At 40.1% G+C, this 15,454-nt stretch overlaps 2 protein-coding genes and 1 non-coding gene across 3 annotated transcripts in view; all 3 read left to right on the top strand.

Annotated features, from left to right (window-relative positions):
- The window catches only part of LOC125232128, a 38,726-nt gene extending 23,547 nt beyond the window's left edge, over positions 1-15,179 (top strand). The window contains 10 exon segments of the mRNA XM_048137750.1: positions 3,685-3,728; positions 3,731-3,837; positions 4,190-4,352; positions 7,661-7,794; positions 8,476-8,635; positions 9,671-9,800; positions 11,024-11,101; positions 11,967-12,084; positions 13,125-13,300; positions 14,078-15,179. Of these exon segments, the coding sequence (XP_047993707.1) occupies positions 3,685-3,728; positions 3,731-3,837; positions 4,190-4,352; positions 7,661-7,794; positions 8,476-8,635; positions 9,671-9,800; positions 11,024-11,101; positions 11,967-12,084; positions 13,125-13,300; positions 14,078-14,255 (1,288 nt within the window). The 3' untranslated portion in view covers positions 14,256-15,179.
- Positions 4,399-4,470, top strand: Trnag-ucc. Its single transcript has one exon. It is a non-coding gene; the product is annotated as a tRNA-Gly (tRNA).
- On the top strand, positions 5,682-6,239 carry LOC125232127 (probable small nuclear ribonucleoprotein E). The gene has a single exon (XM_048137749.1). The coding sequence runs from the start codon at positions 5,781-5,783 to the stop codon at positions 6,066-6,068; it is 288 nt and encodes a 95-aa protein (XP_047993706.1). The 5' UTR covers positions 5,682-5,780; the 3' UTR covers positions 6,069-6,239.
- Positions 15,180-15,454: the final 275 nt, after the last annotated feature.

Raw genomic sequence — 15,454 nt, 5'->3', positions numbered from 1 at the left:
TTCACGTTTTTAACCCCCGACGCAAAAACGACGGGCTGTTATAAGTTTGACGTGTTTGTCTGTCTGTGGCACCGTAGCTCACGGATGAACCGATTTAGATTTAGTTTATTTTTGTCTGAAAGCTGAGTTAGTCGGGAGTGTTCTTAGCCATGTTTTATGAAAATCGGTCTACTATGTCGCGGTCGGGGATTTTTTTTTAAATTTTAATTTTGTGGTTAGGTTATAGTAAGATGATTTCTACTTTTGGCGTAGTGGAGACTACAATTTAGCGCGCGCGCGATCCATTCAGCGAACCGATCAAATAATTCAATATAATAAAATGAAACTCGCATGAGAGTTTTCGCACCATCCGAACATTGCGAACGTACGAGAACTCGCATGTTGTATGAACTGCGCATTGTTTCATTGCATTGCTGTGTTGCATTTAGGTAACCTCAACTGTCGGCAATGTAAATAAAATCGAATGCGAGCTCTCACACCATGTAAATGGGCCTTAAATGAGCAAACCACCACGACAGACCAGGGGGCCGATTATTGAATCTCGGCCATTCGATTTCGTGAATTTCGTTCAATAATAACTCCACTACTAGCGATTGAAATTCTACTAACAGAATCGAAAACGAGTGGTCACTACCACTAGTTTAAAAATTACTAGTCGTCCTTTTTCAAAAATAGCATCACGTCATTTTCCACAGACTTTCGAACGGCGAATTTGTGCGTTCGAAATTCAAAAAGCGATCCCGTGTTAGATCTCTGTTTTAGAGAAAATTGAGTTTTCCAGGGTAATTGTAACGATATTCTCCCGATTTGGGTTTTATCGGGTTTTAGCCGTCGCTGAAGGACGACTCCTTTGATCGTTTTAATTGGTCTGTGACCTACTTACATTGCGTTGATTCAGACATTGTTAAGTTTATGAAAAACAAGTAAATTACCTACTCGTAATTTATTTATTGATTTTTCTCTTTATTGATCTGTATCTGTTTTTAAATCTGATGGCACCTTATACCTACTATCATATGGTAGTGGTAGTTAGTTAAATTGATAGCAACCAAGGATTATTTATATAGGATTTACAATCTTCATACTAAGAACCATACCTCCATTTTTTAGCGTCACCTATTAAATACTATCATAACTACACTGATGATGCCTACAATTTTTCAAAATGTGTATTGACGTAATATCATGATATTAAAATAAAGAAATATGTCATTTGTTCTTTTAAAAAATAAAAACACGCAAAAATATATGGGAAAAATATGATTTTGGCCACTTTCAGGCTGCGAAACAGCGCCATCTAGTTTTAAGTTATTTCAGGGGTACTACGCTTTTTTGTATGTGCTTTGTCAGTCCAGTATTATATCGTTCTTGATAGCAACGAACATTTCGCAATTAGTCTCTCTATCGTATTCTGATCAACTAACATCCAAACTGCCAGCCAATAAAATAGATTAGAGCCCTGTTTGGCTTGGAATTGAATTTACGTGCCCCACTATAAAAGGTATTAAGCGCCATTGAAATAAAGGGGTTATAAACCTCTGTTTGACGTTTGAGATGCAATCAGAGCTGACATGTACGGGGCGGCGCTAGTGTCGCCAATAAATATGTAACTCATTTGAATACGTCTGTAATCCGGAGCGATAATCGCCTAGCCTCAGAGATTCCGTCTCGTATAGCTAAAGCTGCAGCCACTTTTGGGAAGTTAAACCAACGTGTTTGGAAGTCGCACGACCTAAAACTCCATACCAAGCTTTCGGTGTACAAGGCCATAATACTCCCAATACTTACGTATGCTTCTGAGTCCTGGTGTCTGTACAGGGGAGACATCAGAAAGCTTGACACTTCTCACATGCGATGCTTACGCAATATACTTAGAATTAAGTGGCAAGATCGTGTGACCAACACGGAGGTATTACGCTGATCGATATTTAGAACTACGAATCGCCTCTGCCTTTGCAACGATAATGATCTGAACTCTCCCATCTCTGCAAGACTAATGTATTTAGCGAGAGTGCCGTAGCTTGCAACTTGCCGTGCCACTCGGCTGGCTATTAATATTGTTACTTCAATTGGTTTCTCATCGAAATTCAACGTTATAGATAACCTAATATTTACTAGCTAACTTAGATACTTTATATCTGTCTCAAGACAAGACCGGACACGAAACCTACTTACCTTTTCATATTTTGTTAACTAGGTAGATTTCAACATACGTAAAAATAAGTGATCAAGATCAAAGCACATTTGACTCAGGCGATTAGTAAAAGTAAATACAAGTACAATACAAATACACACTAAGGGCCAGTTGCATCAACCACATTTGACAGACACATCATCGTCACGCAGCAGACGTCTATGGAACTTCCCATACAATAAAATTTACCGAACGCTTTAACGATGACAGATGGTTTGATGCAACCGGCCCTAAGTAGTATCTACTTCTTACGACCCGTCTCAGTACAACAATCTAATTAGTAGGTACCTAATACTTAATACCAGCCAGTATCAAATACATACATACTTACATATAACCTTACCTGTATCCCATAAAGGGGTAGGCAGAGCACATGAACTACTCAAGTTTCAGTGCCACTCTTGGCAAATAAATGCGTTTTCACATTATCCGATCCGATATCGGATGTCGGACCGATATCCCATACATTACAGGCACCATCTTGGATTTTTTCTATTGAAATCCTTCCGACATCCGATGTCGGATCGGATAATGTGAAGACGTTTTGAATGATTCACGGTTATTTTCATTAGACTTATATTGACCGGGATATAGACCGGGATTACCTTTTTGATTTTTGTCGAGCTCCCGATATTTCGACGCAGTTGCATGCATCATGATCACGGAAAATATCGATAATATAATATGATTGCGTCGAAATATCGGGAGCTCGACAAAAATCAAAAAGGTAATCACGGTCTATATCCCGGTCAATATAAGTCTAATGTGAAGACGGTCTAAGGGGTTGAAAGAAATCGAAATTGTGACATTGCACTGCTCAATTTAACCCATATCCCACAGTCGACAAGTAACCAAACATTTACTCGTAATCAGTCCTGCGTAGCCTGACGTAAAAAGCTCTTACCAATAAAACTATGTAGGTAGTACCTACTTACTGTAGTCAAACGGCACACTCTACATCTACAACTTGCCTAAATATCATAAGCCATTCATTTTCACCCTTTAAGATTCGAATTAAAAAATCTCCAGTTACACCATCAAGATTGTCATGTAAAACCACCAAGACTCGTCAAAATTTGAACAAATTTGAATTTTTCGTAAACTGTATCCCAGAGTCAAAAGATAAGATAAGATACAATTGAGGTCAGAAGCGTTTTGCCAGCTATTTGACAAGTTTCGCAAGTTCTGCAGTAAATTACACCGACAATAGCGATCGGATGATAAAGTGCTCTTAGTTATTGTCAGCACAACTTTGTTAGCTTCATGACTTTCTTTTATATAAGCATATTTAGTTATGGACGCAATGATTGATGAAGTAGGTACTATACTTTTATCCAACTGGCTTTATGTGCCATTTTCTTTTCTGCCAAGTTCAAATATTGATTATTATTTATACTACCTATTTGCATCTAGTATTTTTCTTTTACTATTAAAATAACTAATAATATTGGAAGGGTATATAATTAATTAGGTTTTTTATTTTGTTTCAGATGCAAAAGTTTCCAAAATACGAAGCGCGGCGAAGTATGCCGTATTCGGGCTGCACGGTGACGCCATCTGTCGGCGCACCCGTGCCAGTTCGAATGCCCCACGTACAACCTGAAACATTCCGATTGTTTATACAATACGTTTACACTGGCAAGGTAATTAATCGATAAATATTCAATAGCCTACTCGTTTATACTACTATTAACACGTCAAAATAATCAGAATTTTAGAATCAAAAAGTGGTTTGATAACAGCGCTATCTGCTATCAAGTAGTATAACTAAATTGCAGTCTGTATGTTCTGCCATCTAGCGTCGAGAGGCCAACTACAACTAATGTTTACTATGTTAACAAACGTTATCATTCATCTAGCGCGCAACAGATGGCGCTGAAATGAAAACTAGTTTTGAATGTTCATTTTTATTATTTTTTTAGTTAGGAAAAGTATCTTGGAAAACTAAATAATATGATTGAACTATGTAGTTCTATTTTTGTCTCCCACTTTTAGCTACTACTTCAAGACTCAGGCGTATTTGAAATGATGACGTTGTCAGCGGATTTAGGTGTAGAAGACCTTCGCGCTGCGTGTGAAGACCACGTTACCTCTACTTTGAGCGTGGAAAGTGCCTGCACTTTGCTGGCAGCCGCTATGGATATTCAAGATCGTCCAGGTAATAACACATCTTAAAACTAGAAATTTCGACTCATCTGTCAGTTGCGATGGTGGTGTAATGGTCAGCATAGTTGCCTTCCAAGCAGTTGATCCGGGTTCGATTCCCGGCCATCGCACACTTTTTGCAAATTGGTTTAGCAATTTTATATGTAATATTTTGCGTATTTTGTTGATTTTGTTCTACTAACAATTTTACGCGAAATGGTGAAGAAATTTGAAAGCACCATTTGCAGAGCGACATTTCAACTAAGTAGGTAATTTCAAGAAAAGTAAATTTCAAACTTTGTCACTCCAAATCAGAACTGACACGACGTACTGACACTGTCTGAACTAGCATGACAAATACGAATGTTTCCGTAAAAATACGAAGGAAAAGCTTTTTGCACTACACGTACGCGTCTCAATTCTTTTAGTTTGCCGCTTTTTTCTGGTGACGGAAATGGTTTCAGATAGTATTATTTAATAAACTAGTATAAAGTAGCTAACATACACGGTGCGGTAGTCTGTTAGCACTGTAACGCATACCGGACCGTTCAACATTCTTCCATAAGTAAGAGCGAAAATAAGATATCATTTTCTCGCTCTACGAAAGCAAAAACGTTGGCATGGTCTAGTCGTGTGTTAGTTATAAAAAAACCGGCCAAGTGCGAGTCGGGCTCGCGCACAAAGGGTTCCGTAGCAGCAAATATAATAAACTTATTATGTCAATTTATACACCTGCCAAAATTACAGTTAAATCAACCTATCTCAAAAACTATAAGAGATACTTTGATCAAACCAAAAATCGTTGAAAGAGTTAATTAGCATGCATCACCTCTATTTTTTTTAGAATTTTATACCCCGTAGTTATAAAAATAGAGGGGGGGGGGGACATACTTTTTACGACTTTGAGAGCTGATATCTCAAAAACCGTTCACTTTAAGAAAAATGTTTTTTAGAAAACTTTATATCATTTTAAAAGACCTTTCCATTGATACCCCACACGGGTATGTACATCGAAAAAAAATTTTCATCCCTCAGTTACATGTATGGGGGCCCCACCCCCAATTCTTTTTTTTTACTATTTAGTGTCATAATTTTGTAGCGGTTCATACAACACATATTCCCATCAAATTTCATCACTGTAGTACTTATAGTTTCCGAGTAAATCGGCTGTGACAGACGGACAGACGGACAGACGGACAGACGGACAGACGGACATGACGAAACTATAAGGGTTCCGTTTTTGCCATTTTGGCTACGGAACCCTAAAAACCGGTAATATTGCGCACTGGCCGCTAAAGCGCATCACTAGACAGCCATCTTGTTCTTGTTTGTCTATGGTTTATTTTGGCTTCGTTTTGTGACAAGCAGGGCAGCGCCAAGCCGGTTTACCGCCGTTCGCTTGAGAAATAATTTTAACTTTCACGAGAATACCAAATAAAACATGGCATACAAAGGCCCACCGAAAGTCCAGAAGGTGATGGTGCAGCCCATCAACCTTATCTTCAGATATCTGCAAAACCGAAGCCGAGTGCAAGTTTGGTTGTACGAGAACGTAAATCTCCGGATCGAGGGCCACATTGTAGGCTTCGACGAATACATGAACATTGTCTTGGACGAGGCGGAGGAAGTTCACATGAAGACCAAAAATAGAAAGCAAATCGGAAGAATTATGATGAAAGGAGACAATATAACGCTTATCCAAAACGTCAATCCTAACGCCGCTGTGTGATTCTAGGTTATGTTATTTTATAAGCTACAAGTGAATACAAGTGCAAAGGATAAGCATTCCTTGGGTTAAAAGTGCGTCGACGTGTTTATTTTAAGTAATTGAAACCTTTACCTTGTAAGAACAAGTGGCATACCAATATGGATTATGTTCATTAAATTTAAGACCTAAGTAGATTGATTTTTATTTCCGTCCTCTGTCCTTGTTTGTAGAATCATTTTAAAAATATCTTAAATAGATACATTGTACAATATTTAATAGTAAATGTTTCAATTGAATAAAAATACAAATTTTAGTCAAAACAATACAGGACATACTAAGGAGCATTAGAAAGTAAGTGACCTAATCTCTGAGAGCCAACTATTATGTAGTAGTGTTAGGCAAATATTATAGTACACCAAGAATAATAAATAATAAAATAAGAAATAAATACATATTATAAGGACATTCTTACACAGATTGACTGAGGCCCACGGTAAGCTCAAGAAGGCTTGTGTTGTGGGTACTCAGACAACGATATATATAATATATAAATACTTATATACATAGAAGACATCCATGACTCAGGAACATATATCTGTGCTCATCACACAAATGAATGCCCTTACCGGGATTCGAACCCGGGTCTGCGGCGTAGCAGGCAGGGTCACTACCGACTGCGCCAGACCGGTCGCCAAATATAGGTGTTTGAAAGACTATTCAACCTTTATTCTCAAGTAACAAATTTCAAAGTTTCGCCTTCTGTGTCTAGTCTTGGGTTAAAAGCTAGGAACAGGCCTTTGCTTCCTTCGTGTAAGCCAGATTGTATCGAATATTAGTATAGTAGTGTTTTGTGTGATGACAATACTCATAGTGTGGATATAATTTATTTCATACAACACTCAAATTGGGAGAATATAAGATCTGCACTATATGAGTTTTAGTAAAAGCGCACACATAGCAGCTCCATACAATAGTTCAAAATGTTTTTATTGACAGTGATTGCAACAGCTTTGATGGTAAAAATGTTGAACAACTGAAATTATGACATTTACATAAAACCCTTGCGCAGGCGGGCTGATAAAATTGTTGCCAACTCAGCTCAATCTGACTAATTATGTAAGATTTCCTAAACTAATCAATATTTTATCAGTTGTCCATACAAACATAGTAATTTACTGTTTGACCTATGGATGCCATTGACAAGCGGCCATAAGATGCATATAAGCTGTTAAAAGCCTTATATAGGCAGCACTATCTACGTAAGTTGGTACAGCCAAGTCTACAAAGCCAACATTCAAAATACCATAATTAGCTCAAGTTGATTTGGGGAAAGTTTTTGTGTTTCACCTTGAAACCCTCGGCTCTGCCTTGGCCAACAACACTTTACAAAATCATCTCAGACATTTATTACATTACTGGTTTACTTGACTAGGTGTATTTATTTTATTATTTTCTACTATGTTTAATCTACTATTTTGAATGTTGGTTTAAATATAAATATGTTTGTAAACTCGTAAGGGTGCCCGCTAGGTGGCGTGTTTTAAGGAGAAAACCAACGCCAGCAGCCGACGCCCTATAAGAACTATGAAACAAACCCAATTTCAAAATTCTAGGTGGTAAAAGCGCCACGTCATTCTTGGAGCGTTGCGTAGCGTTCATTGGAGAGCACGCGGCCGACTGCGTGAGGACCAACGCCTTCCTCAACCTGCCCAAGGACGCGCTCATCAAGCTCCTGTCTTCTGACTCCGTTAGTATACTGTTTATAATATAAGCTGTACAGCCAGCCGGGTTTCGATATCGAAACGCTTGTTGCAGCAAGCACGGAAGTTTACTCAATATCACGGTAGATGTCGCTGTCCCGTCTGCAAACTGTCTTACTACCTTTCCCGGTTGCGTAGCTTTCATAGGAGAACACGAGCCCGACTGAGTGAGGACCAATTCCTTTCTGAATCTGCCCAAGCACGTACTGATCAAACTCCTGTTTTCTGACTCCGTTAGTGTATTATTATAATAGATATCCCTAAGAAATGTCTCCACCATCCATGTCACTAGGGTGTCTAGAGAAATGAACAATTGCTAATCGCTTCGATATCGGAACGCCTGTTGCGGCAAGCTAGGAAGTTTACTCAATATCATGATAGATGTCGCTGTCACGGTACCTTTTTTGCTATCACGGGAACACTGGTGTTTCGGACGTTTGGGAAGCGTAGCCGAATTCAACACGAAGAGTCACTTTTGACACACTTATGACATGTTAGGGCTCCTGCCTCATTATTATTGTTTCACAAAAAATAAGTAGGTATTAAAAATTCATTGAAAAATGCAATCTAAACCTACTTAGAGTGGAATAGGTGGAGTAGAACGGATTTTGGCTCCAAAGGAAACCTATCCTCGCTTTTTCTTGTTTAAATTTTCTAATATTTTCCAGCTATGTTTAGAAGAGGAGGAGGTATGGCGCTGCGCGTTAGCCTGGGCGAAGCAACGCGCAGGTGTCACCCAGCCCTGTGCCCACTGGACCGAAGAGGAGCGCGCGAGAGTTTGTCACCACCTGAGCCCTCTTATGACGCATGTCCGACTCCTGCTTATAGGTGAGTCTGCGAGTGTAAGGCGTGAGTGCACGCTCATATTGGGCGTGCAGCGGGGTGGGGCATGCGGCGTGCATGTCAAACAATAAACAATTTACAAACGAAATGCATATAATATGTGTATTTTCGTTTATAATAATCTTCCAGTAGAAATAAGGGATCTGGAAGGCAAAGAATTCTATAATGACCTTAAGATTTGGCTACAAGACCATTGTTTTTACAGCATTAAAGAATTCCTAAACTACAAGAACATGATGACATCACTGTATTGAATATATATCTGTTTTTTTTTTACAAAATATATTAGCTTTATTATTATTTTTCTTCTTATAAAATTATTCTGTTGTGTACAAATTGTATATATTATTTATAATGAATGTGTGTTAAATATACCGATACATGTATAGTTTTAGGAATAAATTATACATTTACATGCTGTCTTGAGATAGCGGATAAAGGTCGGACAATTATTAACCTAATCTTAAGACCTATACTAACCCTTTTTCTACAAATAAATCATTGAAATTGAAATTTAAATTGAAGCTCATACAAGTGTCCTGAGTCGACGCTGCATAGCGTGCACGAACCAAACGCTCCGAGCGTCCACTCAGGTTTAATAACACACAGATATACAAAGTCAAGCAACACTCAGAAGTCACCCCTGCAATCACTGTATCGTAAAGAAACGCGCACATGTGTTAGGTGTGTGTCATCCAATGATCATCTGGGGCCGCTTATGATCTTGGCAAGACTTCTGGCCCGCTGCTGATTACAGTACCTGGGGGATGGGGGTGAACTGTGTAATTCCTGCACTTTATTGGAATTAAAGTTGGAGGAGGTTTATTGATTTTAAACTGTAGGTTGTTTTATTAAGACGGTAATTATTTGTTGAAGAACTTAATTTATATTTTGACATGCATGCTCTCAAATTTGTATGCCGTAAGGCGTCACATAGTGAAAATAAACTGATATGTAACAACTTATGTACACCTATGTCACCTACTACTGTAAAAAAGACTTTAAAATGTATCGTTTCAGACAGTTGCGTTTTTGCTGAAGAAGTGGAACCAACCGGCGCGGTTCCAATGGAGCTGTCTTTGGAGCGCTATCGGCGAGCAGCTCTCACCGCCCCTCATCATCATACACACGACTCTCGCACCAGACCTAGGTAAAAAACCACACATTCATAATCTAAAATAACTTCAAAGAATGTTGTAAGTTGTCTACTTCAATTAACGAGCAATCGAGCGAATTATGCTTGCAGTGTATCAAAAAGATCAAAATGTGAGCATAGATTTAGAATTATTAAACTAGATTGTGGAATCACATTTTTTTTCCATAATTATCACTGAGACAGAAAGGTGATCGTATCAGACTAGCGAAAACGGTCCACATGAGAGGGCATTGTTTGGGCTGGTGTCCCTCTCGCACGTGTGGCCAGTGTTAATGAGGTTACCATAGTAGTAGTATTTTTATCTGTATATTACCTGACTTTATAACTGTCTTCTTATATTATTTTAGTGTTATATTCAAACTAGGGTTTCGATATATTTCAAAGAATTGGAAAATAATTATAATGTAATTATTTTGATGCCAATAAATCAAAGATTTGTATAATTAAAAAATATGTTCAAATGGGTATTAGTAGATTTGGTAGTAACTTTGAAAATTGACTGGTATCCCCAATGTATGACAGTGATGACGTCACTGAATAATGTTGACATTGTCAGTAAGTGCGAGAGGGACACCAGCCCAAACAATGACCTCTCATGTGGACACACTTTTTGACCTAACTACTCATTCTGGTTTAACTGTAATTCTGTGAATGTGAGTTAAAAGAAAACTAAAAAGGTCTAACGCCTCGCTGTTCTTGCAGCTTCACTCAAGAACCGTAAGCGCGTTTTCACACTATCCGATCCGATATCGGATGTCGGAAGGCTTTCAAAGGCAAAAATCAAAGATGGCGGCTTAAAAGTATGGGATGTCGGTCATACATCCGATATCGGATCGGATAATGTGAAAACGCACTAAGATGAGAAGAAGTGACAATACTGACGATACATGAACAGTTGTGGAGGGAGATATTTTAGAGCACATTCTTGTTATTGCTAAGTGTGCGTTTGCAAAAAATAAAATTATGATGGATTTAATCACTCGTGAAGGAAAACTTCGTGAGGAAACCGGACTAAGTCCAATAAGACCTAGTTACCCTTTGGGTTGGAAGGTCAGATGGCAGTCGCTTTCGTAAAACTAGTGCCTATGCCAAATCTTGGGATTGGTTGTCACAGCGGACCCCAGGCTCCCATGAGCCGCGGCAAATGCCGGGATAATGCAAGGCAGATGAGGAGATTTAATCAGTCGTTAGCTCACACTATATATTTTTGATTCCAGACTAGCTGTGAACATGTTTGCCGGCTCCGTCATTTTGCAACAAGACAAGAGCGCCTATCAAGCTGTCATCAATAACTGGTAAGACAGCCAACAAGCCGACTGCGCTCAGAGTAGCGTCACAGTATAATAAAGAATACTATCGTACAGTATGGCCACTCCCGCTCCCCTCTGAAAGTGCCGCCCACCCCCGCTCTCGATTACCTCACAATTACCGCCTGTCAAAAACGCGACCAGTTGACCTGTCATATCTCACTCATACAAGCATGGTACGCGTTCACCCATAGAAGTAGGATGACAAAGAAGATCTGTCGAATATCAAAAGTGAGACCAAAACTGGACCAATGTCAAGTGTCATTGGGAGTATTAAATTCAGAAATTATGTATGATAACATGAATAATTTGCTTTTCTAACTGTTTAATCGAAACGGAAATTATCCACTGTATCCTCTAAATACAACTATTTGTACTGGAAGGTCCGATTAACACGTTAACTTAAATTGAGTAGGCCACTAGCGGCCGCTGCCTGTCATCAAAAATGGTCACGTTTTTCCATTTGTAGTCTGCCGCTTTTCCACTTATAGGATGATCATATACGTCACAGCTTCTCTTTTGCACACTTCAGCAGTCTTTAAGCGTAAGTGAAATGATAGAGGTCTGTGCGTTCACCTACATGAGCTTAGACTAGTTAGACCGTGTGCGTAGGAATGCGTCTCTTTCATATATTTTTGATCTCTCTCTAGTCTTCCATATTAGTCCGATATAGACATTGGCGTTTCGTTCGCTATGGGGCATAAACGTATGCGGCGAAAGCATTTGTTTTATTGGCTATAGAATATTTAAACGATTGACAATGTAGTACGCTAGTCGCCCAAGGCTTTTGAAAGTATATCATTGATGCGCTTATTTGTTACAGAAAACAGAGTAATTGTGATATTATTCGCAGGTGCGGCGTCGGTAAACAAGTATGGCGGCTACTGTTCCGTGCTTCAGTCCACGGGTTCAGTGCGAGCGCCTTCCACAAGCAGTGCGACAATGTTTCACCCGTGTTAGTACTGGTACAGGTAAGCTCAGTATATCCATAATAATACTCTATCTATACAGATGTAGTGCGAAAAGATTTACCTTCGTATTGTTATGGAAACGTACGAACGTGTCATGCTATTTCAGTCAGTGTCAGTACAAGATGTATTGACATTGACTGAACTAGCATGACAAATACGAACGTTTCCGAAGGAAACCCTTTTCGCACATCTGTACATATGTATGTTCAAACATAGGATTTAGATATATTCTCAGAAAACCTAACACCCAATCACCCAACTTTTCAAAGTGGCCTGGAAGCTCGGAAAAACGTGGTCACCCTAAATGAATTTGGCTCTTTTTCATGAAGTTTGAGTATGTATCTATTCGGGGACGGGTGAGAGGTTACTCTGTGCCCCAACAGGTCAGGATCCAAACAAGTTAGAACTGGAGTTAGAATGATAGTCAAGAATGGTTCGAGCTCTATATTTCCACAGAGGGTCGGAGGGAGGGACTAGATAAAAAAAGTCGAATAAGCTATCTACCAGGCAAAAAAATCGCTACCCTTAAACTACGCAAAGTAGCAAGACGCCTTGCCCTGTGGACCAAACTCATCAAACTCATAGCCAAAAGCCAGTTCTAGTTAGTACTTACCAGCAGGGCTATCCTGCTTCCAATTTTGTCACTTATCCACGTGGATAAAACGTCGGTCACTCTCGTACTGACATATTTGCCAAAACGTGACGGATACTTTATTCACATAGATAAGTGATGAAATTGCAAGCATAATAGGCGCACAGCTATGTTAAATGGTTTTTAACCCCTGACGCAAAAACGAGGGTGTGTTATAAGTTTGACGTGTCTGTCTGTCTGTCTGTGTCTGTGTCTGTCTGTGGCATCGTAGCTCCCGAACGGATGAACCGATTTAGATTTAGTTTTTTTTGTCTGAAAGCTGAGTTAGTCGGGAGTGTTCTTAGCCATGTTTCATGAAAGTCGGTCTACTATGACGCGGTCGGGGTTTTTTCAAAATTTTAATTTTGTGGCTAGGTTGTATACATATAAATGTTCTTCTTCATTCTAGTTATCCCGTGGCGAAGTGGTCGGCGGCTTCAGCGAGGCTGCGTGGGCGGGCGGCGGCGCCGGCGGGTACCTGCCCGCTGAACGAGCCTTCCTGTTCGCGCTGCCTTCCACTCCTGGACAAAGTCCTGTTAAACATCCACTACTGAAGAAGGCCTTCGCACTGTGCTACCATCCAGAGTAAGTACTCACTATTAGGTACAGTTCTAGACCTTCCAGACTTGTATAAAAGTGATCGATGGCTTCAACGAAGCGGCGTGGGCGAGCGATGGTGCTAGCGGGTACTAAGGTACTTACCAGTCGAGCGTACCTTCCTCTTTACCCCGCCTTCTACCCCCGTCCCGTCCCGTCAAACATCCTCTACTGAAGAAGGCTTTCGCGTTGTGCTACTATCCGGAGTAAGTTCCTTCTACTCACTACATTCCAGACTAGGCGGTCTAGCACAACCGGCGCTCTCGTGCGCGAGTCCATACTTGAAGTCGCGCTTGATGTATGGACTCGCGTGCGACAACGCAAGTTGTGCTAAACTGCCAGCTGTAATATCTGTCTTATAGTAAATAAATAAATAAATAAAATAAAAAGCCTGTTTATTCCGAACCAAAAACCTTAAAATATAAAAAAATACTTAAAAAACTAATTTGGTTTGGACCCCTTTCGAGTAAAGGCTTTCTCCAGCTCTAGCCATCTGTCTCTGGTTTTTGCCACAGTTCGCCAATCGGTGGCTCTGGCTATTTTGCATAGGTCGTCCGACCATCTTGTGTTGGGTCTGCCATGTCTCCTCTGTCTTATAGTAGCGGTTGGGAACTTTTATCGCAGCGGAGTTGGCATGCGACGCCTGCGACTACGAAACTATGTCATACTATTTGGTGTAGGTTGTGCTTAATTACTTTATATAGGTACTATTTCATTACGTCTACTACATAAACCTTACACTTTTTAATCTTTTTTGCTTTTCAGTTGCGGGCCAATATTCGGCGCAGGCGCTGACCTGCTCATCTCCAGTAACTGCAACGCCAACAGCGACAGTTACAGTAATCTTCACTCTTACGGAGCTCCTGATGCGTCAGGGTCACTGGCACCTGACTACAACTTCACTGTACGCGACTACGAAGTCTTCACCTATAAACACAACTGACTACGGATGATAACCTGCACTCTTATGGGGTCCCTGATGCTTCAAGGTCACTAGCACCCGATTAGAACTTTACTGTGCGCGATTACGAAGTTTTCACCTATAAACACAACTGACTACACAGCAGCCTGCACTTTTATGGGGTCCCTGATGCTTCAGGGTCACTGGCGCCTAACTACAACTTCACCGTGCGCGATTACGAAGTTTACTCCTATAAACACAACTGACTACGGACAGCAACCTGCACTCTTACGGGGTCCTTGATGCTTTAGGGTCACTGGCACACTACTATAACTTTACTGTGCGCGATTACGAAGCTTTCTCCTATAAATACAACTCACTACGGACAGAAGCCTGCACTGATGCTTCAGGGTTACTCGCAGCTGACTACAACTTCACTGTGTGCGACTACGAAGTCTCCACTTATAAACACAACTGACTACGGCCATCTTCTGTACTTAATACACTTACGCCGGGTACCAAAGGCTTCATAAACACAACTGATTACAAATACTGTCAGGGGCTCCGGTCCGGGTGCTTCAGCAGGGTTAGCACATGATTGCCGCGAGAGTATTTCGCCGAGAGATAGACTACCCATTCTTATGCCATTAATACAGTTAGAAGAAGACGTGTGATCTATCTCGCGGCGACATACTCTCGCGGCCAATATGTGCTAAGCCTACAGGATTTACTAGCACCAAACTTCAACTTCACTGTGCGCGGCTACTGTGTTTTCTCACGTAAAATTGTCTTCCTACTTAGCTGGTAAATATTGCTCTAATAAAGTAGGTACCTATTATATATGTAAGTATCGTAAGATAATTCTTGCCACAATACATTAATTACTTTATAATGTTGACTTATACTTATTGCTATTACAATATAACAAATGTAAATAGAGAATGTGATTCTAAAATAAATGCTTGACACTTTGTTACTATGGTTTCAATGATTTCATTCCAAAATTCCCAAATGTCCAAAACTACTTAGCAAACAGACAAACACGTTCAATATTGGAATATCTTGTGATCGCAATCGCTTTCGTAAAACTAGTGCTTACGCTAAATCGTGGGATAAGTTGTCAAAGCGGACCCCTAGCTCCCATGAGCCGTGGCTAGTGCCGGGATAACGCAAGGAAAATGAATCTGGGTGGACTGAAAGACTATGTTTTGGAGAACATTTTCCTTGGCTTTTCAACGGAC

The sequence above is a fragment of the Leguminivora glycinivorella genome, chromosome 12 (assembly GCF_023078275.1).
Source record: "Leguminivora glycinivorella isolate SPB_JAAS2020 chromosome 12, LegGlyc_1.1, whole genome shotgun sequence".
NCBI classification, from domain to species: domain Eukaryota; kingdom Metazoa; phylum Arthropoda; class Insecta; order Lepidoptera; family Tortricidae; genus Leguminivora; species Leguminivora glycinivorella.
Note: the sequence above shows the minus strand (reverse complement) of the source record. Positions and strands in the feature narration are given on the sequence as shown.

What these genes read in the sequence shown, in the direction of transcription:
- LOC125232127 (XM_048137749.1), top strand. Translation starts at nt 5,781, where the DNA reads ATGGCATACAAAGGCCCACCGAAAGTCCAGAAGGTGATGGTGCAGCCC.